The sequence below is a fragment of the Rhamphochromis longiceps genome, linkage group LG12, assembly GCF_057381845.1.
Source record: "Rhamphochromis longiceps isolate RC_006_pf linkage group LG12, R_longiceps_female_GT1.1, whole genome shotgun sequence".
In the NCBI taxonomy this organism is placed as follows: Eukaryota; Metazoa; Chordata; class Actinopteri; order Cichliformes; family Cichlidae; genus Rhamphochromis; species Rhamphochromis longiceps.
In genome coordinates this window covers 44,014,095-44,039,804 of record NC_140568.1, presented here as the reverse complement: position 1 = coordinate 44,039,804, position 25,710 = coordinate 44,014,095, and the positions used below count along the sequence as shown (strand labels likewise).

Genomic DNA, 25,710 nt, shown 5'->3' with positions numbered 1-25,710 from the left:
GATTTATGTTGGTACAAATATTTTGTGAGTTTCTTTGTTGTGAAAGTCTTTGAACATTAACAAGTAAAGATAAAGAAGAATTATGATTTTGTTTTTGGTTCTTTGTTGTACCTTAATGTGAGACTGTAGTGTAGAAAGATGCCTCAGTCAAAATATAAACTGATCTAATTACATAGTTTAGTTTTGGGTTTACGTTGCTGTCAATAAATTGAGTAAAAAGCTTGAAATTGTCACTGAGCCCAGATTGAAACATTCATATTGAACCTGTTTTGTCTGACAGAGAACAGAGATTTGTGTGATTAATGGTGTAATGACAGAAAAGAGGCGTGAAATAATTTTCCTTTACAGTTTCAAATTGTAACGGACAAATTGTTGAACTATGAAATCTGTTATTGTGTTGAAAGGTATGCCAATGGCACCTATGGGGGGTCCCCAGTCGAGTCCCTGCCCAGCCCCGGCCATGCAAGTACTCAATCAAAGCACAGGACCCAAGCCTTGGGCCGATGGTAAGTTTGGCAGGTGTATGTGGTAAACATGGGCTCTGTGGCTGGACCGATAACACAGGAATCTGCATGTGGCTTCACAGTCAGTCCCACTTTTCATTCCGCCCAGTCTAATCCAACATGCAGTGCCCAACAGATCTTTCTGTCAAATGGCTTAAAGCAGAGAGATCCCCAAGCATTTACTAAAACTTCAGTTCAGCAGGTAAAGGTGAAGAGAATAATGGTGCAGTAGTAATATGACAGAAAGTATGACAAGAAGATGAAATATTTAGAATGAATAGTAAAACAGTCATAAATTAAAAACAGATACAGAACAAGAAAATCTCAACTTCCACTGTGGTCGATTTAAAATTGAACAAATAGAAAAATGAATCTGTCAGAAGCTCAGGGAGATCTTTCTGACAGCTAATTGCTCCCAGGTGAGGACACTGTTTCCTCTGTCATGAGCTCTGGCGTTGTGTTGGTCAGTTAACCGTGTATGAGGAACGGAAAAATTGACCTCCTGAAGCCAAAGGGGGAAAAATCCATAAGATGTGTGTAAGTGCCAGGTTGTCTGTAAACACACAGGTGCATTTACTGAATTGAGAAAACCCTGGTTGATGTGCGTGTGTTCATAACTTCCCATGTGATAATTTGGTATTTTTGAATAATTCCCAGTGCAGACATTTTTACAGACGGTATTTTTACCTAACGTATCCAGTTCGTCCCTTTGGGGTCATCACAGTGGATCCATCTCACCCTCTGCACCGTCTTCTCTCACACCAATGATCTGCTCATCCTCTCTAACTACATCTGTAAACTTTCTCTTTGGCCTGAAAACTTTCTTGTGTCTTTATAATTCTTTGTGCAGCGTATTTCCTCTCTCTCGTCTGTAGATGTTCAGACCATGTCCTCTCCAAAGATCCAAGCTGAGCTGTCCCTCTGATGTGCTCATTTCTAAATTACTTCCACCCCCATCTTTGTCTTTTATGTTAGTGTCTCCAAACCATCATAGCAGGCCACTCACATCTTGTAAACCTTCCTTTTCACTCTTGCCGCTGTCCTTCCGTCACCGATCACCCTTGACACTCGTCTCCACCCTGCTTCACTCTTCTCTTCACCTCTATTGTCCACTGTCAGTTGCTTTGAATGGTTGCCCCCAGGTATTTAAGCTCATTAAGCATAAAAAAACTCATGCAGCTTGTTGTGGTTAAAACCAAACTGAAAAAAACGAAACAATACTGACACGTTAAATTTTTAAAAACCTTTTGGTACTGAAGGAATTTGAGATTTTGGTTATGTGGGACTGGATGCAATAACCAGAAGTCTTTGCTCTCCAGGTCAGTGTGCTGAAAATCAAACCATTGCACAGAAGCAGCTCACTCCTGTTGCTAGTGGTCGCCCCTCTCCTGCACCACCTCAGGCCTCTGCTGTGCCAGCTGGGCCCATGCCGGGCAGTTCGGGGACCCCTCAGCCTCCTGGGCAGCAGGGGTCCGTAATGCTCCCGATACAGCACAAGCAGAACCGCATCACACCTATCCAGAAGCCCCAGGGCTTGGACCCAGTGGGAATCCTGCAGGAGAGAGAATACAGGTAGACACATTCACGTATTCATCAGTGGTCTCACAATAGTGCAAAAACTTCACATCTACACAACTCATCACAATAAAGAATGAAACTGCCTGCATGAAATCAGTGGTAAAGGAAGTTTGAAGATGAATTTATGTGTCGAGGTCAAACTGCTGCACATAACAAACTGCATTGCTCTGCATATGTGACATTACATGTTTTTCACTTGAAACGAGTTTAAGTCACATATCCAAACATTGACTGTGACACGAAGACTTGCGAGCAGAGTCTGTGAGCGTTTGACGAGGGTTAAGGTTACAAGCTTTACCCGTATGAATATGATAACGTGAGAAACACTTTGTGGTGGAGCCCCTATGGCCTTTCTTAAAGGTGCCTCGCATGCTCAATCACAACTCACTGTTATCCCCGCAGGCTGCGTATTTTTCTAAAAACAAAGATTGCCGAAGGAGACGTCGGGAAGCCTCCACAGACCTTAATCTTGTTTTGGCCCTAAGGCTTGTTTTTCTCTCCATAAATTTGATGTTGTTTTGATGATCTCTTCTTCATGTTGTCTTGACCGAGCTGCATTGGTTTAGACATGATTAGAGAGAGACTTGTCCTCAGTCCACCTTGTTTGTCCAGTGAATACATTGTGAAATACTGTGCCTCTCACAGTGTTGTGGAACAGCACTGCATTATTGTCAGTGTTATGTAGTAATAAATATACTCCTGAGGCTGTTGAATAATCAAAACAACTTTAGATCTTATTGATTTAATGCAGTTTCCCCTCAGAAAGCTACCTGATGATACTACTAAATAAGTAAAGCTCACAGTGTAGCTGCACCATGGATGTGTGAAGAGGACCAGAACTCGTACTGCGGGCAACAGACCACCCAGAGATATAGGGGAAAAAACTTTCAGTAAGACTACACAAAACCTGCAGGTTTTATGGTTTAGTTGGACCCAGAGTGTCATCATCTGTGTTAACATGCACCAAAGAAGCTAAAGAAGCACTTGGAAACTAGACTTTAAGCCTGAAAGATACTTATTCAGCAAACACTCAGTATGCACCTGAGGCAATGAGACCATGTGTTGATGGAGGCTCTAATGAAGGTAACTGCAAAACAAAGCATACGTCAAAAAAGTAAGTGCCATGCTAGATTCAGATGTTGCAGATTGCTGTGAAAAGTGCAATCTGCATCCAAATCCCATCTAAATAGTGTGATAACATGAATCACATTCTATGGCCTTAACAGCTGACAGGTCTCATGGCAAATGGATATAATAATAATAATGGATATATCACCATCGTCCAAATTTCCAGTGATGTAAATACCTGACAGCATGTGGTGGCCAAATGCCTCAATAAAACACTGTATGTGTGTCCAGTGTCCTGCAGTTTAACCAAATGTCTCCGTAATGTCTCTCAGACTGCAGGCTCGGATTGCGCATCGAATCCAGGAACTGGAAAGTCTGCCAGGCTCGCTGCCTCCGGACCTCAGGACTAAAGCCACAGTGGAGCTCAAGGCTCTGCGTCTGCTCAACTTCCAGCGTCAGGTACGCGGCAGCTGCAGCGTTTCATGTTTCACGTGACTGCATCAATGTAAATGCATAACTGCAGCAGCTCGTAGTCGAATGGAAAGAGCTCACTTTTGTTATCACTGGAAGTTCATCGGATCACCTGCCGTGTGAGTGTGTGCGGCGCTTTTATCGATAAATCCACTCTGGGCTGGCTTGCTGCTCAGGTATTCTTAGAACGGAGATGCCATTTCCACTGATTTATGTTAAAGGTACATGTACATACAGAGTTTGGACTTCTTGCTCTCAGTCAACAAAATACATTCATCCACCTAAAAATATGATTATTAATTTGTTTTCTTTAGGCTGGCTTTTATTGTTGTTTTGGTTTATCGACACTTTCAGAATTCTTAATTTCTCTTATGCAGTCGTGCTTTCCCATATGGAAAAGATGTATATAAATCTATAAATACAGGGCTCTAGACTAACTTTTTGCCATGGTTGCACTGGTGCGCCTAAAAATAAAATTTAGGCGCACCAGCACAAAATTTAGGCGTACAAGCACAAAAGTTAGGCGTACCCAAATTTTTAAACTGCATTACTTAACACCGCAGTTTTACATGTTCACGTTTTTTTTGATTTGTAAATGATTAACTAACAACCTTTCAAAATGATTAACTTGACACCCCCTTTGCTGCCCAAATTAACAGCAGCTCCATCAGCCCCCATAGCAATGATTTTATCCAACCAGTTACTGCACTGGTCCCCAAGAGCAGCAAATGCTTTCTTTGAGGCAGCATAAATTCCTAAACAAATTAAAAAAAAATACCATTTACTTATCAGATCAAGAGTTTACAATGCAGTCTTTTTCAGTTTGAGTTTCTATATTCATGTATTATTGCTATGTTTAATTTTCAATGATAAGAACATGCTAGATATGGTTAATTCAGTAACACGACGTAATATTATTAATCATATACATAGGCTACGTGACATGACATGGCTTACCTTGGGCATGGGCATGCTGGACCTCAATGTGTCCAATCAGTATATTCGCTGGTCTTCCTTTTTGCAAGATACGAGCGTACACAATGACACATTCTTTTGTGGCGATGTCTGTGTCTCCATCGATCAGGAAGGCCATGTATGTACTGTTCGCAATTTCCACTGACGTCTTTTTTTTCAGTGTGTCAGCGATTACGCCTATAAACTGGGCGCACGCAACATCATTGCTGTATGTGGGGTTTATGTCCAAGCCATTTTTCCTGTGAAGAGTTATTTCTGACTTGAACTTAGTAAACGGAACTTCTTCTTTTGCAATATTGTAGGCGATGTTAAACTTAATGATCATCTCGGCCTCCTCCGATGACCTGTTTACTCCTGCCTGCCGCTGAAAGGCAGTGGGGAGCGGGGACATTTTGGCAGAGCATTTATCGCGGCATATAATGTGTCTTCTCGATGCTGTATGCTTTTTCAGCGTTTCAATTCGAAACGTATTAGCACCAGTGACAAATGCTGTGTTGCCGGCCATGGTCTTTCCACACTCGCGACAATAAATGCAGTGCATCATATTGTCAGCTTGGCTGTATCTTAGCCAGGGAAACTGGTCAAGCCACTCGATTCGAAATCTATACATTTTCTCACTTTTACTTTCAGTGGACTCCGGCTGGGAGTCGATCGTATGTGGCTCATTTTCTGATGCCGTCTCCGGACCAGTGTTTGACAAAAACGGAGAGGTTGATGGCTCCGTGTCAGAGCGCTGGCTCAGAATTTTGGACTGATCAGGCCTTAACTTAACGAAAAAGTTATCAATTGTTCTTTTCATATTTTCTCAATACCAACTTCATACACTTCTGACCTGGGCTACTCACCCTTCGCTATCTGCCCGCACTTTCAAACGTAAACACAAGTAGGTCTGCAGGAATATCTGGACCACGGCCAATCACAGAGGTCCCCGCCTCTGAGTATCTCTGATTGGTTTAGAACACGACATGGGCATAATGTGTGCCTGTTGTTGAACACACGGAGACTTTCAGGGTTGCTGAAACCTTTTTTCCGAGAAAATACTTGGTTGCACCGGTGCAACCAAGTATTTTTTATTAGTCGCACCATGGAGAAATTTGGTCGCATTTGCGACCAAATTGGTCGCACTCTAGAGCCCTGAAATATATAAACAGATATAAGATCCCTTGAAAAATTATATAATGAAACTTGTATGTTTTGGATACTTACTAAAACAATATATGAAAGTAATGAGAAAGTGGCCACTTTCATGAGTAAATCATATATGTTTTTACTATTTCTTTTCCATATGGGTTGTAATGAAGTGGACCAACCCTGTTTTTAAAGGAAGCTCATTCAATCATGCAAACGTTTAATTAGAAGTCAAATTGTTCATTTTAAGCCCTTTGATAATACAATAGTGCCTCAAGCTGCAGCTTAGCACTATTTTCAACTCATACTCAATTTGTACTTTAGAGATACAGGTGAGATTAGATCACTTTAGAGTTTGATAACCCGTTGATGAATATCCCAGCTGAGGCAGGACGTCGTGGCCTGTATGAGACGAGACACGACCCTGGAGACGGCCCTCAACTCGAAGGCTTACCGGCGCAGCAAGCGGCAGACGCTGAGGGAGGCACGCATGACCGAGAAGCTGGAGAAGCAGCAGAAGCTCGAGCAGGAAAAGAAGCGCAGGCAGAAACATCAGGTGAGTCACACCAGAGTCCATGTAACAACCCACAGTACTTATTATATCATTCATCTTATTGTTGTTCTTGTAAAAACTGCAGTGCCATGGAAATCATTAAAAGTAGTGGTGCAACGGATCAAAAATCTCACGGTTCGGATCGGATCAATTTTCAGATCAGCAAAAAAAGAAAAAAGACAAAAATTGAACATTTACTTGAAGTATTTTTTGCCTGTTAAAAACATTCATCTCTAATAGTAATATTAAAAAATAAATTATGGTTCAATATAGGGCAGTACAGGGCTTTGTATCTACCACTCAATTCAATTCAATTTTATTTATAAAGCACCAAATCACAACAACAGTCGCCTCAAGGCGCTTTATATTGTAAGGTAGACCCTACAATAATACATACCGCTCACTACATCGCACTCCGCTGTGATATAATGAGCGGTCACGGTCACGTAGCTTTCCGTTGACCTGCAGCTCCACCCATTTTTAGTTGGGCAACAGAAGATGCCTGGGACAGCTCAGCCATAACTTTAATCTTTTCCTGCTCATACATGCCTGGAACGATCTTGTCACTAAAGTGGACGCGCAACGGGATATCATAGCGTGGCTCAAGCATGTTCATCGTAGTTTAAACCCCTTGTTTTGCACAACAGAATACGGCGTCCCGTCTGCAGCTAAACACCCCAGTAGCTTCTGTAATAGCTTTAGCCCGGTCAGACTGGGCAGCAAAGGGCTGCTTAAATACTGCAAACTCCTCTGCTCCTCCACTTGGACCGCTAGCGCTGACCATAGCTATCGCTTGACAGACTGACCACGCGCACCATACACATACTTTTTTTCCTTCTTTTTCGGATCACGTGCGTGCCGAACCGTGGAGTGGGATCGGTTCGGATTACGGATCAACCGTGATTCGCTGCACCACTAATAAAAAGTATTCATGACAATTTTTGGTTAAAAAAACAAAACGCTACCGTCTCATTTCCTGCAGTCAAAACAAATGCAACAAAAGCAATCAGAAAACTGTCAACAGTGCGACAGCATCCAGCAGGTCCTCTGTGTGAAAGCAGGTGACAGGCTGACAGGAAGGAAAACTCATGTGGCGTCAGGGTTGTGTCTGCAGTGACGGGAACAGAAACAAAAACTTGTGACTTGTTTTTCAGGAATATCTCAACAGCATCCTTCAACATGCCAAGGACTTCAAAGAGTATCACCGCTCTGTGTCCGGTAAGATGCAGAAGCTCACCAGAGCCATCGCCACCTGGCACACCAACACGGAGCGTGAGCAGAAGAAGGAGACGGAGAGAATCGAGAAGGAGAGGATGAGGAGACTCATGGTGAGGAGCGCCAAACCAAGATGAATCTTTTTGGAAGTCATGTGTTTTCATAAATGCTCAAACTAAAAGTTACGGATATACATGCTGATTATTCACTATAGTGGCTACAAGCATATCACAGCTTACAGTAAACATGTTTGCTGCCAGCAAATAAAGGATCTGGGCCTTCCTACAGCCTGCTGAGCTTGGACCAGCCTGCTGGTGCTGTTCTTATGATGCCAGTTGTTGTCACTGAGCTCAGTGTTGGCTTGACACACTTAGACATCTGTCTAAATGTTGCTCTCTGCATCTGTATAAGAAATGCCCCCAAATGCACAAAGCAGACCAAAACTGAACCTTTCAGAATTAGTATTTAATGTGGGTGATGGTCTCAGTGAGAAGCAGGATTAGACTGTCCACTCGTTTTCCGCTGTTCTCATTCTTCTCTGGTGTCTGATTATATTCCGACTCATTAAATCAGAGCTGGAGTTTGTCAGCTAAATAATAGCACACGATACAAACGTCCACAGTGTCGTGCTGCGGCTCTGCGTTCCTGTTTCGCACTTCTCAGCCCCCCACTCGGCTGCCAGCGCTGTTAGTGCTGCTGAGGCCTCATTACACGCATGACTGAAGAGAAGGGAAACTGTAGAAGTGTCTTATGATACAGACAGAGGAGGACTTTGTGACAGAGACAGTTCACAGATAAGGTCGCTGGTGTGCAAATACACAGTTTAGCCATTTAAAAGTCTGTCTATTAGTTTTTTAAAAATTATTGTTAGCATGTTTTGTAAAGGATCCATTTGTAATCATAATAATAATTAAAGATCCTAAAGGTTAAACTGGCAACTATATGAGTGCAGTGGAGTTAATTTATAATTCCGTCCTGTTATTGTAATGGATCATTTACACTTTACCGTTACAGCAGCTCTCGTCTTTAATTTGATGTCACTTTGGCTCATCCAGGCAGAAGACGAGGAAGGGTACCGAAAACTAATCGATCAAAAGAAAGACAAGCGTCTGGCCTACTTGCTGCAGCAGACGGATGAATATGTGGCCAACCTCACCACCCTGGTGTATGAACACAAAGCTGCTCAAGCTGCCAAGGAGAAGAAGAGGAGACGGAAGAGAAAGAAGGTAGGAGGATGAAGGTCAAGTGTGTGCTCTGTGCAGCACTCAGCTTCAAGCAAACATAAACACAATAAAGTGGCTGCTGCTGTTTATCCTTATGTGTAGGATATGTGGCCTGCAGTGTCATATTCAGTTCAGGGCAGTTTGTTTGCTCTTCTCTCAGTGTTCTCAAATGCTCCTGAGTAAATGACTTCACTACAACTACACTCACTGGCCACTTTGTTAAGTGCACCAGTTCAACGGTGCATTAATGCTCATGTTGCAGCGACTCGGTGTGTGCGGCCACGTAGGCCAAGACAACCTGCTGACGTTCAAACCGAGAATTAGCTCAGGGTCAAGGACAAACGGGGATTTAAGTGCCGTTGAATGTGGCGTGGTGGTTGGTATTTCTGAAATGGTCTGGAAAAGAGAAAATATCCGGTGAGCAGCAGTTCTCTGGGTGAATGCCTTGTCGATGTCAGAGGTGAATGGCCTGACTGCTTCAGGCTGATAGGACAGAAACAGTAAGACAAGTAACCACTCACTGCATACAAGGCATGCAGAAGAGCATCTCTGTGTGGGCGACAAACCTCCAAAGCAGCACAAGACCACTGGTGTAAGCTAAGAACAGGAAGCTGAGGCTCACAGGGTCGACAACAACAGGCTGGATAAATGTTACCTGGCCCGATGATTTTTGATTTCTGCTCTGATATTCAGACTGTAGGGTCAGAATTTGGAGTAAACACATCCTGCCGTGTATCAGCGAGTCAGGCTCCAAGTACCAACAGGATATTGTTTAACAAAAACACCCCAGCTATTGTGGCTGACCTCGTCCATCCCTTTGTGATAATGGTGTACCCGTCTTCTGAATCTGCTTCCAGCAGGATAACATGTCACAGAGCTGCCTTACAGTAGTTTCTTGAACATGAAGAGTTCACTTTATTTAGTGGTTCTTCACAGTAACCAGCGTCATGGATGTGCAGCAGCTCTGTGATGCTGTCGCACACAGTATGGACCAAACTCTGTGAGGACTGTTTCCAGCTCCTTGTTGAATTAAGCAGTTCAGACGGTAAAAAGGATCCATCCTGGTCCTAGCAATGTGTACCTAATAAAGTGTCATGTGAGTGTACAACAGGAACACAAAGAGCACCTCAGATTTCCCATTCCCTCTAACCTATTATTATTATTATTATCAGTGTTTTTCCAGCTTTGATATGAGTCAGTGTTTTGAAGAAAATGCCATCTGATTGGTTGATGTGTTATTTATGTAGAAGGTGGATGGCGATGGTGAAGGCACTAGCGCAATTGGACCCGATGGAGAGGTGAGTGACTGTTCATGTTAAATGTAAAAAGTGTTTTGTAATTTGATCTGCAGCTAACTTTGAGTTTACTGAACGCTACCTCATTGTTAGCACGATTCACACTCTGCAGCTTACCTGCTCAGGACTGCAGACAGAGTCGGTGCTGAGATGTGACAGCAGTGGACATTTTTTGTGGAGACTAAAAGTGGCAATAAAATCACACGAGTCCTGCACTTATGTTCAACAGGTGGACACAAACATGAATGAGTGACAGTCGTACTGATGGATGTGTAAATAATCAGCTGTTAAAAATCAAGCACTTCTGTTTCAAAGACTTTTTCAGGGTTCACGTCCCCCCGATGTCGACAGATGTTCGCTCTTTGTCCTCTGAATGTGTTTAACTTTCAAAATTAGTAACGCTGATAATTATCCCTCTCATGCATTTGCTGAGTCTTTTATTGTGACTGCTACAAAATCCAACCTACTCTGACAGAAAAAAGAACCAAATAAGGAGGCGAACAAACAAACAGTAATTATCCATTGAGAGGCAGACTGCACCCTGGGCGATTGTGCAACAGAGGCATGTTGTAAACAGTCCTCCGAAAGCAAAAAGACGTCTGTGCTGTTTGTTTGTTTGCAGTCGTAACTTTCCACACTTTTTAATCATGTTCCTCTGTGTGCTCCAGAAGCTCAGGCTGAACTTTGATGGCAGGTTTGGTGAAGCTCTCATTGATGTTGTTTACCTCTAAAGGCAACTTTGGAGGTCTGAAAGTTTGGTTCATGTTGGGATTTATTAGTCTCATTTTTTCCGGTGAAAATAATTTATAAAATAATAAACAAAAGCTTTTGAATTGTCTGTAGAATTTTATGTTTTATAGCTCTTGTTTAATTGGGGTTATGGAACTAATGAAAAGTGTTTTACGTTCATGATATGCAGTCATAAAAGCAGCAGAAGCTCAGGTTACATCAGCGGTGGCTGATGAAAGTGAAGCTTTGTGGTTTATGGTTCTCGTTTCTAAATGGATTTGAAGATCTATATCATACTTTGATCAATATCAAAGTCCGCCGCTCATCTTAAAAACTTAACAGCTCATATCTTTTCAAAAAAAAGTTAAAAGACTAAAGTTTGAAGATGAGTTCAGATTTGTTTATGCATGCTGCTTCTTGTGTTTCCTCTGTCCTGTAGCCCATGGATGAAAGCAGCCAGATGAGTGAGCTGCCTGTCAAAGTGATTCAGACTGAGACCGGGAAAGTTTTGCAGGGAACCGAGGCCCCAAAATCCAGCCAGCTGGAGGCTTGGCTCGAGATGAACCCCGGGTGAGTTGCACAGCACTGTTGTCGGCTTCTGATCTCTTTGAAACGAAACCGTTGGACACTCCAAGATTCTGCTGGTGGCAGTCTTTGTGTGTTCGGCCACGGTGGCTCGTAATGCTCACACAGACTGCATTTTGTAACGCCAAGAACAAAACTTACCAAAATCAATTCCAAGAAAATTCTTTCAAGTCTAGAATTAAGCATTGCTATGCACATCAAGGTTTGTGAACGCGATGACTCGAGAACGAAGCAACATAGGAATTTCAGACAGATGCCAAATCTCAGATAAGCTTGGATCTTAGTGACCTTGGCCTCGAGGTCAGAGGTCGAGTTTCCTGAAAACCTGGCGTGTCTAATAACTTGAGAAGGAAGTCACCTCGGATTTTGACGTTGATACCAGTCTTGGCATCCTCGATAGAATTCATGCATTTTTATGTAGCTGGTTTCTCAGTGGAGCAATATGTAGCTGTTCCACCTGACACTGTGGTCCATGAAAACACATCAAACTACACTCGCTGTGTTCCCTCTGGTCACAGCACACAGAGTCCACGGCTGTATCCCAATTCAGGGTCTGCAGCCTTAACGGTCCACAGGGGCCGCGCACTCAAAGACCGCTAAGGCCGGAAGTGCGAGGCTTGTGAGATGGGACGGTCTAGCCTCCGTCGCGCTGCCCAGGTTGCCTAGCAACCATGATACTAACAGCTGGAAACGTGTCATACAGCTGTGTTTGACAGAAATGAAGGGGAACATATTTTGTTCATTTGTTTGTTTGTTCCTACATGAGCTTTGATCATTCTCTGTAAGATTAAGCTCAGCTATTGAACGGCGTATTTTTTAAAGTAAAGGCTTTAAAACCAAGTTAGTACAAACGTCACTAACGTCACATGACTTTGCCGACATGTGGCCAACAGGAATGTTTTCATGTTCTTCGTTATTAAACATTTGCACATAAATAAGTGACATGATATTCAATACTTACTTAAAGTTTACTCTTCGGGCGCCCCTCATCCGCCGTTTTTTTCTGCAAAATTATCCACACCCACCGCCGCGCTATGCATTCTGGGATATGTTGGGCCACGAAGTCTACACCGCCACAGCCTTAAAATTCAGGGAAATGAAGGACGCATTTGAGGACCGCATTTCGAGCAGCCTTCGAATTGGGACAACCTTCGTCGCGTCGCTGTGACGTAATCGGCCTTAAAATGCGGCCTTTAAGGCTGCAGACCCTGGATTGGGATACAGCCCCTGTTATCACTAAAGCACCCGTCGTTTTCTCCGTAGCACCTCCAGGATTGCAGGTGTCGCTCTGTGCAGCAGAACCGTGAGCACGATCAGGTGGAAAAGATTCGTCATTGCCAAGAACACCAAGAGAAGAAAATCCAGTTTGACTTTACACAACTTTAAAACAAAAAGCAGCAGTTTCATCTTCAGTGAAATTATACTGAGCCAGAAAAATCGTTAAAATTAAAAAACACAAAAGAGCAGGAGCTGCTGCAACAGGCAGACAGTTAACAAGGCAGAAAAAATACTGAAATAATAACATTAGCTAAAATGTTTTAGATTTTTAAATAATATTTAATAAAACTAGGAAACGTTGAAATTCTCCTTCCACACTCTGATGATATTGATAGTCTGAATATCAATATCCCTGAATCAGCGCATCTCTTTCATAGTTAAACATGTTTATAGTGTGAAACTTTTACTCGCTCTGTTTATTTATTTATAAACTCTCTTCACTATCTGGAGAGTTGTTGCTTGTTAGATAAATTCTGCTGAAGCTTGTCATTATGTTTCTGTGACGGGCACAGATGTTTTAATGAGGCTTTGTTTTTCTGTTGCTTCTTTTGAAACAGGTATGAAGTGGCCCCGCGGTCAGACAGCGAGGAGAGCGGCTCAGAGTTTGAAGAGGAGGTAGAGGATTTTCTCATTAATAAACTTTATATTGCACAAGATCCACCAGGGGGCGCTGTACACTTTATTATCCACATCAAAGTTGCTTCTTTGTTCCACCTGTGCTGCTGTTATTTTATTAAGCACGCTCACAGTCATGTGTTATCAACTTTACCTTATAAGGAGGAAGATGAGGCGTCCAAAGGAGAGACAGAGGAGAAGAAGATAATCGATCCCAATGGAGATGGAGCCACTGAGGGTGCTGCCAAGAACATCATCGAGTATTGTATTTCCTTCTGTTATCTCCCATTTACTCGCCATGTGTTGCATCGGCTAGAAAGAAGCGTTCAGTTCACATATGCTGGAAGTTGAGGGTGTAGATTGTTTTTTAACAAACCTGATTTTCCCTGCAGGAGCCTCACAAATAAGCAAATAAACAAACCTCTGGCTGTCTTTGTATTGGATGTGGATTTCCAGAGGAGCTCAGACAGTTATTAGTCTGAGCTCCTGGGGTCAGGCCTCAGTTAGGCGCCATTAAATTAAATTTGTAAGCTGGTTTAGTTTGAGTTAGAATACTTTCAAATGCTCTCTGTCTCAAATGATCAAACACACATGCAGGTCAGCCAAGCAGGATGTGGATGATGAGTACAGTGTTCCTACTGGCCAAACCAGCTCCCAGTCTTACTACGGCGTGGCCCACGCTGTCATTGAGAGGGTGGAGAAGCAGTCGTCACTGTTGATCAATGGGATGCTCAAACAGTACCAGGTACACACACACGTATACATGTCTGCTTTTGTAGAAGCTGTCTACTCCTCCCTGTGCCTGAATCTACCAGAGGTCTCTTCCTGTTAACAGGGAGTTCCTTTTTCCACCATTGCCAGGTGCTCCTCGCAGGGCATCAGTGGATTGTTGAGTTTTTCACCCTAATATTGTATCTTTGAGGGAACTTTTTGGTCCACGAAATCCAACAACATGACAAGAATTTAATAAATGAGTCAAGCAAGTCTACATTGGTCACATTTGCGAATAGATCGAGGGAACATATAGAAACACTTGTTGTGAAGCTTCTGCTTTTTTCCAGCTTTGTGCCAAACAGTGTGTCAGATGTGTCCTTTATCCTAGGCTGGTCTAAAACGTCGTTCTTGCCTTTAACTGGTTCGACCTCATTTGTAAGCGCTACACTGGAACTTTGGCGTGACTGAGCAGGGCCTCCTAACTGTTCTTGGACAGCTTGTCCTGATTCTGGCTGAACAGTGTGGCCCAGTGCTGCCACCAGTAGACACGTCTAATTTGTCTTGAATGCCCTGTGAGGACTTGAGTTTCAGTTCAGTTCTACCGAGTCTGTGAAAAACATCTAAAGTGTCCAGCTGGAGCAACAGAGTAAGATGTTGAAAGTCTAGTGAGATGGCAGAACGCTGCACAGAGATTTGCAGCGTCATGCAAAGATATCAACTCTTTCAGCAGCTATTTTATCTTCCATCAACAACTATGTGCAAAACAGACGTAATGTGGATTTCAGGTTAGAGAGCAATCCACCAGGAATGTCTGCTTGCATGTGGTTGAAATTGGAACTTCTTTCCAAGTGAAAGTTGAGTCAGATTGTACCCTCTTTCAGCACACCGGCTCCTTTCAAATCAGCGAGAACTGATTTGCAGAGCTAAACTTTGTCTAAATGTATGTCTGCATGTTCACATGGGAAGCCCGTGTCTAATGTGATATGGTGCACATCCATGGGGCATTTTTAAGCACGCGTGGGATCCACCCGAGCATTTGATGTGTGATTTGAGAGGCATTAGACAAAGTCATGCAAACACTGAGCTTGCATGGGCAGTCAGCAACTTGATTGCAAACAGAAATCAATATGGCAGCTTGTTTGAGACCAAAACTAGTGCAGCAAAATGTATTTATAACAACATGGTAGCAATGAAGTATGCAGGTGCTGAATATGTTTTCATTTTAGATGAAAAAAGTCCAGTCTAAGTGCTTTCAGTAGTTTCCTGGTTACATAGACAATGAATGGGAGCAAACGTTGGCTGATCTGCAGAGAAGACCAACTTTGTATAAGGAACATTTTAGAGACTATAAAGTTCTCGTATAAGTTGCAAACTGCAACCGAGGAGCACCGCTGCTGTCAGCTTTAAGCAGAGTTTACACGACAGCTGAAGTAACAGACTGTCTGCATACAAACAGCTTTAGCTGTAATTGGATCTTCATTCTCCAACTTTGTGCTAGTCTAAAACAAAGGGTCAGTGGATGACAGTGTGTTTAACACGTAGTTTGATAAATGACTTCATTTGGCTTTTTACCCACAGAGGTTTTGATTGTGACTACAGTGACACGCGCTGGCGTTCCTTAACTCCCCCTGGGTATTTGGACTTGATGGACTGCATCATTACTGTGTGTGTGTCTGTGTGTGTGCGTTTCATCAGTTTTTGTCAAGAAAACAGAGTCTCGTCATGCTTTCTGTTCTCATATATTCTAAATGCATTTTGCAGTCCATGCACGTCTATTTTTGTAGTAAATGTGAGTGAAACAGTCCAGCGCCAACTTCCTGCTGTGCTTTCAGTGCCACCAGTAACAGCTTCATAATCATCAAACGCTACCTTCAGCATGAAAACAGACTACAGATGGCAAGAAAAAGTTCTTATAGATGAGTGCGATTTCATTTGATAAATGCGATGAATCCACACCTCAAATGTTAGATACGTTTTATATTATTGATTCATGTAAACAAGCAGCACGTTTCGTGGGAAAAAAGCCTCTCAGCCTCCTAGAGGTCCGAACTAAACTTAGTACCTTGATCAGAAAACTAAACTTCCTTTTTATTTCTCTTAACCTTTAACTTAAGCCTACATGTGGGACTAATAAAGATTTATCTTAATCTTAATCAGCAAATTAGGTGATAGTTAAAATAACAGCTCGAGCCTTAAATGTATTTATGTTCTTCAGTGCAGGTAAATTAGCCTCTGCTCTCTGTGAAGATGTCCTAGTATATTTACTGAGGCCGTTGCCGCCCTCTGGACATGGAAACAAATCATTTTCGGGTTTTCTGAATATTCCCGAGTCTGTGGGCAAAGAGCTGGTGACTGTCACAATCTTCGGTCATAGATAGAGGCTTTGTAAACAAACACATCTCCTGTTAGGCACATGAATGCGTCTTAGTCAAGCCTGTCTGCCTGTAGCGATGCAGACACCCTCATCTCGTCTTCAGCTGCAGCGTACATGACCGTGAGAGACATATTGGCAGAGATCTGGAACTGGCAGCTGGGTACAGCTAGCATTTGTTTTCTATCCAATCACGGTGCAGTCATCCTGTTTGTCTGATTTATGGTGTGCCAAATTTAAAATGAGATATGGCGCCCTGCTTGGGGAAAATTGGACATTCATTAATCGGATCAAACGTCTGCAGTGTCAGTGTATATATAGCAAACCTAAATTCACAGAGACTATGCATTCAGTTGGGAATTTCTTTTCACAACCTTCATCTCTGCAATTAGCTCTGCCGCTGCATGTAGTGAAGTATTGTGCAGTTTATTGGTCACCTTTTCTGTTGCCACTGTCCTCCTGACCTTTCCTCAGACCGTCCTTCGCTGATTGTTTCCCCACAGAGTTATTTTTCTCCCAATGCTTTAGGATATAAAATGCTGTGGTGGCAGTAACATCAAGTTAGCCGGCAAAGCTCACAGTGAAAAATGTCAAATTAACTTCTTCTAAAGGTCTAAAGGTTTGCACATTTACAAGTACAGAGGCAGAAGAAATGCCTTTAGATTCCATATGTTTGGCAGTTCTTTCTTTTAGGCTGTCACAGCTAAAGGCACAGCATGACATCATGGATATGTGTGTCTAGTTATGTTTAAAAACTTTAACACATGTATAATTTCTGCACTTTTCTGGATTTTTCTGGATTAAGTCTGACATGTCAGAAAAAGTCACTTGTCCCAGAATCCAAAATTCAATCAGTCAGCAATAAAAAAAAAGGATCAAAGATGAGTTTCAGTGTAATCTTTTGTCGCTTTAATGTCTTTTTTTCTTCTTAATTCAACTTAATTTCACGGCGTATGTTTACCTGTCGCCATCTGCACCCCACCCGCAGTGGCTCTGTGCCCCGACAGCAGGCCCCGCCCCACAGTTTGAGAAATCAAGTGTGCTGCTCCACAGTGGGATGCTATAGAAACAAAGATTGCACCAGCAAACGTACAGAGCTGGATGTTAGAAGACATTAGAAGGCCCGTAGTGCTACACAGACCATCCTCAACATGCAAGAAGCTTTTATGGGCTGCTTTAGCTTCATCACCTGATTGTTAGGACTGCCCTACGATAGGATAAACACAGTAGTGCAAGGATGCATTTACTTGACTTGTTGCAGGTGCCTGTGATTGCCTCCATATCTGCTTTTATTATTCACAGCAGCCAAGGAGAGCTCCATTATTCATGTTGGAATATAGATGATTGTAAACTCTGGACATTATTAATTGCATTGTCTTTTTAACATCTAGTTAGACGTGAATTTCTCCTTTTTCTTCGTCTTCACCGTTTTATCGTTTGTGTGTTTTGTGTGCACACAGAGCACGCTCATGCTTTCCTCTCTGTGTTTTAGATTCAGGGGCTCGAGTGGATGGTGTCCTTGTACAACAACAATCTCAACGGCATCTTGGCTGATGAAATGGGGCTCGGCAAAACCATCCAAACCATCGCCCTTATCACCTACCTGATGGAGCACAAGAGGCTCAATGGTCCCTTTGTCATCATCGTTCCTCTCTCGTTAGTACTTCTCTTCCAGTATCAATCGTGGCTCTTATCTCGCAATGTCATGACACCCTAAAATCTAACATTATTAGAGTTACCTTTGAAAAGAACTTCAAATGATAATCATTCGTGTGAAGGCTTTCTTTTTGTTCGTGTATTAGCAGCACTACACGTAAACTACCCTGAAGGTCCTTATGAGTGCTCCCTCACTCCCTTCCTGTCCTTTTAGCTATTTCCATCGGTGCCAGGAACCTGTTTAAAAGGCATAGGCTATATTTTATCAGCTTCAGCCTTGTTACATGGACTCAGCATCCATTTGAAAAAGCACAAACAGCTTTTCAGCATGACTGCACCTGGAATTAAGGGGCGCTGTAATAAGAAAAAAATGTGTTTTTTTATATCTTTCTAATAGATTTGTGCTCTCCACACGCCCCTGTAGACTCACAGTGAAATAGCCTGAGCAGTACGCGGGCTGTAATGGAAAGCAGGAGAGTTGGTGTTTGCGCAAGTGTCAGGTGTTCACATCCATCTCACTGTGATAAGTCCAAATTCATGCTTCGTAATTATTCTAACAATATCAAGTACAGTGCATACTAAACAGGGTACGAGAATACTACTGCAGATATTTTTCACTTTGCAGTGTGGAAAGGGTCCAGCTGCTCACAGCTGCATTAAAAATGCATTGTGCACGAAGGTGCTTATTGTTATTGAAGTTAAATTGGTCTTCTTAGGCCACTTCCTGTTAGTATGAGGCGGATGGAGGCACGGACAGACACTCACACATACGTCTTTCAGGTCTCGCTTCTCTTCTGAATTGTGGAGCTGCTGGTTTGCTTTGCCTGTGATAATTGAGGCAAGGTGCAGAGAAAAGTTCAGCCAATCAAATTGCATTTATTCAGATACGTCAGTGCAGCTGCTTGGCACTCAGATTGTGTTATTGAAATAACCTGAGAGAGTACGCTAGGGACGGGTGCAGCTCGTCATTCAACATTTAAACTGCAGGAGAAATGAATCATTGCTCTGAGTAATCAGAACATCTCATGTAGCCAAAGCAGTGAAGTTCATGCTAACTGCTAATGGAAGCTTGCCCTGTGGGAGAGATACCACCTGGATATGACATTACTGCTCTAGTGACTGCAGCAGGACAGAGGCATTACATCATCAATAACGTTTATGTGACCCTGCACGCCCCTCAAACCACACGGTGTTCTGGTTATGGCTTTCTTTTCTTTACTGTGCTTTCACAGTACTTTTTGGGTTTAGCACAGTCTTCGGTCCAATCAATCAGCTTGTCACCAGCTGATTGTCACTAAAAAGGGAGAGACCTGATTACGCCTGCTGCACCACCGCTCCCCTGCTGCAGAGCCAAAGACATCACCTCTGCCACAGTTTAGTTTTTTAACCTGCTAAAACAGCACAGGAGGATAATTAGCATGTCTGAGTGTGTTTTTGGCCCGAATAAAGATGCTGAATTTTAGTACAAGGCCGTGTGTGCATCTCATTATAGGGTCAAAGGAGCCAAATTATTTGATGGCAGTTTTAATGATGAGTAGAGAGGCTTGTATTTATTTCATGTGTGGGGCCGCTCACACAGTCCTCACGAACACTTTATAACTGTGCAACATTAAGGCTAGAAACAACCCATAATGCATTGTTGTCCATTACAAAATAATATCTGATAATGTGAATAACTGATGACTTTACGGGGTGTGGTCGAAATAAACTGTTTTCAGAATGTGGGAATATGTCCGATTACTGATCCAGCTTCATGAAGTGTGTGATTCCCCTCATTGTTTTTCACTTACAAACAGCAGGAAACCAGCGTGCTGTTGTTCAAGGGTGAAAATTCAAAGTGGTTTAAGGCTGATGAAAGTGTGCTCCTTGTGCAGAGTGCAGGAAAACACTTGGCTTTTTAATTGTTATTCCTTTTAATGTTGGTTTCTAACTGCAGGTGTTGGAAGATTAGAGTGAACAATGGTTGTGTTTTTAGAAGCAAGCCTATTTTTTAATGATTAATGAGCAGAGCACTTTTTCTTTCTAAGTGATGGAAGCTGAGCGGAGGCTTAATTCGCTGCTCAAGGCCACTGTGTGTAATGTGCTCTTGAATATGCATAGTGTGCAAATATGGAGTAAAGCCTAAAACTGTCTGTTTTTTAGCACACAGCAGTTTGTGCCAGTGTGCCACTGAGCAAGAGCTCATCTCGTCTCTGCTTTTGTGCATTTTCATGGTTTCATTGGTTGTTTTTGTAAATGAAGTGTTGATGAATCTGTCGTCTTTGAAGACTCTGCCTTTACTGCTAAAAACATTCTGACCACATTTAAATGCTGTTTTCAGGACCTTGTCTAACTGGGTCTATGAGCTTGACAAATGGGCTCCGTCTGTGGTTAAGATTGCTTACAAGGTGAGACAAATCTCTGTTTTTTAGTCTAGTCTCTTTTTTCACATCACAGATGTTCAGATTTTCTGCTTTTTACGACAGAACGTTGTCTCTTCTTTGTCTCTCCACATATTAGGGCACCCCTGCTTTGCGTCGTGGGCTGGTGCCTCAGCTCCGCAGCGGGAAGTTCAACGTCTTGCTGACCACCTATGAATACATCATCAAAGACAAGCATATACTGGCTAAGGTGAAAAGGATCAAACCTCTTTCTTCTATCTGTAATCTGCTTCCTAACGTGAACCCTGTTGCAGCAGCTCCATCACAAATATCCACAAAATGAGCAAAAGGAAATTATGGTGAGCTTCCATCCACCGCTGCTGCCGAAGCTCAAATCAGCAAAAAGTCTGGAAAAGCGACAGAACTGTGATTGTTGTTTGTTTCATGCAGTAATTTGAGAGATGTTTCCTCACTTTGCTTTTCATCTCTTCAGTTGAATAAGTCATGCATCGTGCATTATTCACTGACTCGCTTTTGCACTTTGTACATTTTGCTGTTTTTAATGAACAAACTTTTCATCTTCAGCTAAAATTCAGATTTTTGTTTTTCTCACTCGAGGCTTTTTAAAGGTTAAATATGTGCATCTGGCAGTAATTGTATTTTATTAACATAAAAGTTTTGCAATAACACCAAGTTTTATTACTTGTGATGAACAAACCTGACTCCTGTGTGAAATGTAACTAGAACACAGGGATGTGCAAATCTTACAAAACTGTATTTTATTCACAACAAAACACAGAAAACACATCAAATGTTTAAACCGAGTGAAATAATTGTTCATTTTGTATCTGATGGCAGCAATATGTCTCCAAAACAACAGTTTGCCACTGTGCAGCATCCTCTCTTATTTTAACATCAGCCCACATCATCAAACATCTGGAGCTGAGGAGCGCAGCAGCTGGAGGAAAGCTTCCGGCCTTTTGTTGCTCCCACTCGGACTGTTTTTCAGATGTTGCTGCCATCAAAATCAAAATGAGCCAATGTTTCACCTAAAATTGTGCATTTGTTCAGTTGAAACACGTAATATGTTTTCTCTGTTCTGTTGTGAGTAAAATATGAGATCTGCAATCAGTGAATTCTGTTTTATTGACATTTTACAGCTTTTTTGTGCTCATAATACACATTATATGACAGGGGGCACAAAGATTTCATCAGGTCAGATGAGAACGTGTGTCATAAACACGCTAAATAAAAGGCGGAGTCAGAAGCTTGTTTGTATTTAGAATTATTCTGCAGCCTGACGGTCGTCAAAGTGCAAAATCAAAATCCTGCAGTGACGACTGAGACACAAACTGAAATATTTAAAATGCTAATTTGCACTCGGGTTCTGTTTTGTGTCTCCTACAGATTCGCTGGAAGTACATGATTGTTGACGAGGGTCACCGCATGAAGAACCACCACTGTAAACTGACACAGGTGCTGAACACGCACTACGTGGCCCCCCGTCGGCTGCTCCTCACCGGGACTCCTCTGCAGAACAAGCTGCCCGAGCTGTGGGCCCTGCTCAACTTCCTGCTGCCCACCATCTTCAAGTGCTGCAGCACCTTCGAGCAGTGGTTTAACGCACCCTTCGCCATGACAGGAGAGAGGGTAGGTGCCAGGAGAACTACCAGTGTTTTAGTTTTAAGCTAACACTGGCTGATGCTGAAGTCTGGGTTTTGCAAATCAAGTTAATAATTAGTTTTAACCTTCGTAGATCAAATAATAATACATAATGCATTTTGTGTTGTCATGTAGTATAAATTTACAAAGGAGATATCAGAAAGAGACGAATCATTTCTGAAAGCTCTGTGATTATAGAGACTGAAGAAGTTTTACAGTTTGGCTGCTGTCGTGATCTCACTCAGGGCAGGAACCATCAGAAGGAACCTCGGGCACATAAATGGTTAATAAGTCCTTCATGTCATTTGGATCAAGGCCACTTAAAACTTTTAAAGTGATGATAAGTACAGACATTATCATTCATTATCAGAAAATGCCAAAGCTTCTGTGTAAAAACTGAAATCCTTTTAAAAACTGTATTTTCAGCCTTTTCTTCCTGCAATGGGCTGATTTTTACTGAACACAGAAATACTTCCCATTTAAAGCTGTTAAATGGAGCTGCTTCCATCTGTTCCCCTCAGCTCACTGCTTTTCTTTGCAGCAGTCACATGTTTCATTACTCCTGGCAAGGAAGCAAAGGGAGGTCATTTATATCTAAAATTTAACACGGCTTATTTAAATGCATAAGGGAGAATGTTTTTATACCCACTGCATTAAGACTCTGGAAGTGTTCTGGATGTAATTCTGAGTATCCACGGGGAATTTTATTTCCTGCCCCTGGAAAGTTCAGTGAGTCTCATTTAGAAGTCTCTACATTTAGAAGCGGTTTCGACTGCTTTCGATGCTTCTGTACCGTCTTCCAGAGCGCAGTAGGCTGAACGAGCGGTAGCCAGCATGGAAGTGGTCTCTGATATCTGTCTGTGCTCAGTTTGCAGTTTCAGCAGTCATGGGACTGCGGTTTGGACAAAGGTCCCGGTTCAATGCTAGGAGAGGACACAGCCCTTTGGGGTCGTGTCATATCAAACATGTGGACACCTTTCATGTGGGAGTAGGCAAAACTTTCAAATCCCCCGTAGCAGTGCCCGCTCCCACCAAGTTCAACGTTTCATCTTTAGATTACATACAGCTCGTCTCATATTACTTTTCTAGATGCATATAATTAAAAGTTATAGATGATTTCTAAGCTGAAAAAGAAGTTTTCGTTTTACTAAAGGGAACCTGTTCTGCTCATTTCCAGCTGTACAAGCGTTGCATGATTTAGGAAAAGAATATTTAAAAGCGTATTTTTGCTTTCTTGCATTAGTAGTAGCTGTTTTAGTTCATGAAAAACAATTTGGTGCCCTGGGTGCAACAGAAGCACCGTGGCCAAACATAACAATTTTTAATTAAAAAGGCACCCTTAAGGAAAAAGTGGATTCAGGCACGCTTCTTATCATCAATTAGTTTTTAAGTGATGTGTAATAATGGCAGCAGAGTGAGTCAGTGGTTGGAAACAGGCCGGACCCTTCTGTCTGGAATTTGCATGTTCTTTGTGTGCCAGCATGGGTTTCTTCCAGGAGCTCTCGTTTATCACGCCATGCAGAACATGGCGTGATAATAACAACCTTAGTTGGCCAAGGAAACACATGCAAAAGAGCTTCTTTCTCTTAAGAGTTTTACTTCTGGGTTAAATGACGGTTTAGCTTAAAGCAGCATGTCGGCAGGTAGGAATCTCGTCACTCTGCATGAAACAAGCAGCTGCGAGGCGTCGTCTCTCACTCTTTCTGACGTGTTCAGGTTGACTTAAACGAGGAGGAAACCATCTTGATCATCCGGCGTCTGCACAAAGTGCTCCGCCCGTTTCTCCTGCGCAGGCTGAAGAAAGAGGTGGAGTCTCAGCTGCCAGAGAAGGTGAGGTTAACACGACTGAATGCTGATTTAGGACGCTGCAGAGTTCTCAGTGCACCAAACCTGCACTGCTGTTTGTATGTAATGCATGTGTAAGTCGCTCCTATTGAGCTGATTTCAAGGTTACATGCAGCTGTTTTTACACTTTGAGGAACGGGATAGTCTTTGCTGACCTTGGATGCAACATTCCTGCTTTCCAAAGTAATTGAAGCTGCAGGTTTGTAAGTACTGCATCGAGCTCCTGGCCACACTGTGCCGGAGGAGTTTCAGAAAGTAATTGAAGAAAAGGAGATAAAGTAGTCTGTGTGACCTAAACACATTGTTATCAACTTCTACGGTTGCATTGCTTAACTGTTGTGACCCAGAGCCAGACACCTTAACTGATGACAGGAAATTATCCGTAGCCTTCTTCTGACCATTCATAGTTATTAAAAAGAATGAAAGATTTTGAAGGAGATGACTTTCTAAGCTGAAGCACAACCTCACAGCTCGTTCTTTGGTATTATTCTTTATGCCTTTATTTTCATTCTCATTAGAGTATTTTGTCAGTGCTGAGCTGACTGATGGGGATTGTGGATTTGGCTCAAACAGCCTCACTATTGAAAAGACACCACTGTGCCGCTGGAGTTTCATTTAATTATTTATGTTGTCGTTCACAGGTGGAGTATGTCATAAAGTGTGACATGTCTGCCATACAGAAGGTTCTGTACCGCCACATGCAGAAAGGCATCCTCCTCACTGACGGCTCAGAGAAAGACAAGAAGGTAGATCATCAGCTCCTCGGTGGCTCCGCTGTGTCGCTTTGTTCTGTCTGTGTGTGTCGACAAAGCCTTTGGGAAGAGTCTGCAGTGATTTGCCTGCTGTTTGACATTAGAAGGACCTTGAACTTTCTTTGAGTGCACATTTGCTATGTTTGCATAATTTAATTGGATATTATAAATTTAATTTGACTCCTGAAGCTACATTTTAATTTCCAGCTTTAGTTTAATTTCTTTTAACCAAAGCACTCGCGGGAATATTCTGCCCATGATCTGCGTTCAAAACAAACTAGTCAGTGTTACCTACGTCCAAGACGTTGTAAAGAAGTGTAGTGTTTTTCAATGTGCTGTCCATGGATGCGTCACGATTGTGCTCATCAATATGACCATGTAAAGGGGGGAAGAGCCCCTCTGAGAATCGCTGCCTTATCGTGGTGGAGGGTTTGTGTGTCCCAGGGATCCCAGGGGCTTTGTTGTCCGGGGGCTTCTACCCCCTGGCAGGGGTCTCCCATGGCAAGTTGGTCCTGGGTGAGAGACCAGACAAAGGGCGATTCAGAAGCCCAATCAAGGGAACAGTTCATCCTGCCTGGGATGGGGTTACCGGGGCCCCGCCCTGGAGCCAGGCCCAGGGAGGGTGTCCGAGGGTGAGCGTCTGGTGGCTGGGCCTTAGTCCATGGGGCCCGGCCGGGCACAGCCCGAAAAGGGACGTGGGTCCATTCTCCTGATGGCCCACCACCCGCAGGAGGTACGTTAGGGGTCGGGTGCAACTGGGACAAGAAATGCCTCCTGAATCTGAATCTCCTTTTGACTTTATTGAGCTTCGTGACAGATTTTCATCTTCTTTTATTAACTGAAAAAGCTCTAACAGCCCAGTGCACGCTGACTGTCCCCACTTATTTTAGAAGCTGAGGAAATCCTTCCTTCATGAGTTGGTAAAGACCAAACACAGAGTTCTGACGGAGTCGGCACCGCTCTGCTCCTCAGGAGGCTGCAAACACGGCTCCAAATCAATCAGAACGTGGTTCCTTAAACAAATGTTGGATCGGTCAAAACTTCGTTCACACCTTGTTTTCACTTCCCACAAGTTTTTAAAAAATAGTTAATAATTAAAATAAGGTCTTGTAGGTGATTAGTAGCATCAGCATA

The 25,710-nt window shown here is 42.7% G+C and overlaps 1 protein-coding gene across 1 annotated transcript in view; it reads left to right on the top strand.

Annotated features, from left to right (window-relative positions):
• Positions 1 to 25,710, top strand: part of smarca2 (SWI/SNF related BAF chromatin remodeling complex subunit ATPase 2) — a 58,295-nt gene that overhangs the window by 5,104 nt on the left and 27,481 nt on the right. Inside the window, exons 5-21 of the mRNA XM_085426494.1 lie at positions 405 to 506; positions 1,823 to 2,075; positions 3,482 to 3,608; positions 6,106 to 6,279; positions 7,431 to 7,604; positions 8,547 to 8,717; positions 9,962 to 10,012; positions 11,178 to 11,308; positions 13,159 to 13,216; positions 13,379 to 13,476; positions 13,814 to 13,961; positions 17,794 to 17,957; positions 20,278 to 20,344; positions 20,457 to 20,567; positions 21,725 to 21,967; positions 23,696 to 23,809; positions 24,466 to 24,570. Coding sequence (XP_085282620.1) covers positions 405 to 506; positions 1,823 to 2,075; positions 3,482 to 3,608; positions 6,106 to 6,279; positions 7,431 to 7,604; positions 8,547 to 8,717; positions 9,962 to 10,012; positions 11,178 to 11,308; positions 13,159 to 13,216; positions 13,379 to 13,476; positions 13,814 to 13,961; positions 17,794 to 17,957; positions 20,278 to 20,344; positions 20,457 to 20,567; positions 21,725 to 21,967; positions 23,696 to 23,809; positions 24,466 to 24,570 — 2,291 coding nt within the window. The remainder of the gene's footprint in view (positions 1 to 404; positions 507 to 1,822; positions 2,076 to 3,481; positions 3,609 to 6,105; positions 6,280 to 7,430; positions 7,605 to 8,546; positions 8,718 to 9,961; positions 10,013 to 11,177; positions 11,309 to 13,158; positions 13,217 to 13,378; positions 13,477 to 13,813; positions 13,962 to 17,793; positions 17,958 to 20,277; positions 20,345 to 20,456; positions 20,568 to 21,724; positions 21,968 to 23,695; positions 23,810 to 24,465; positions 24,571 to 25,710) is intronic.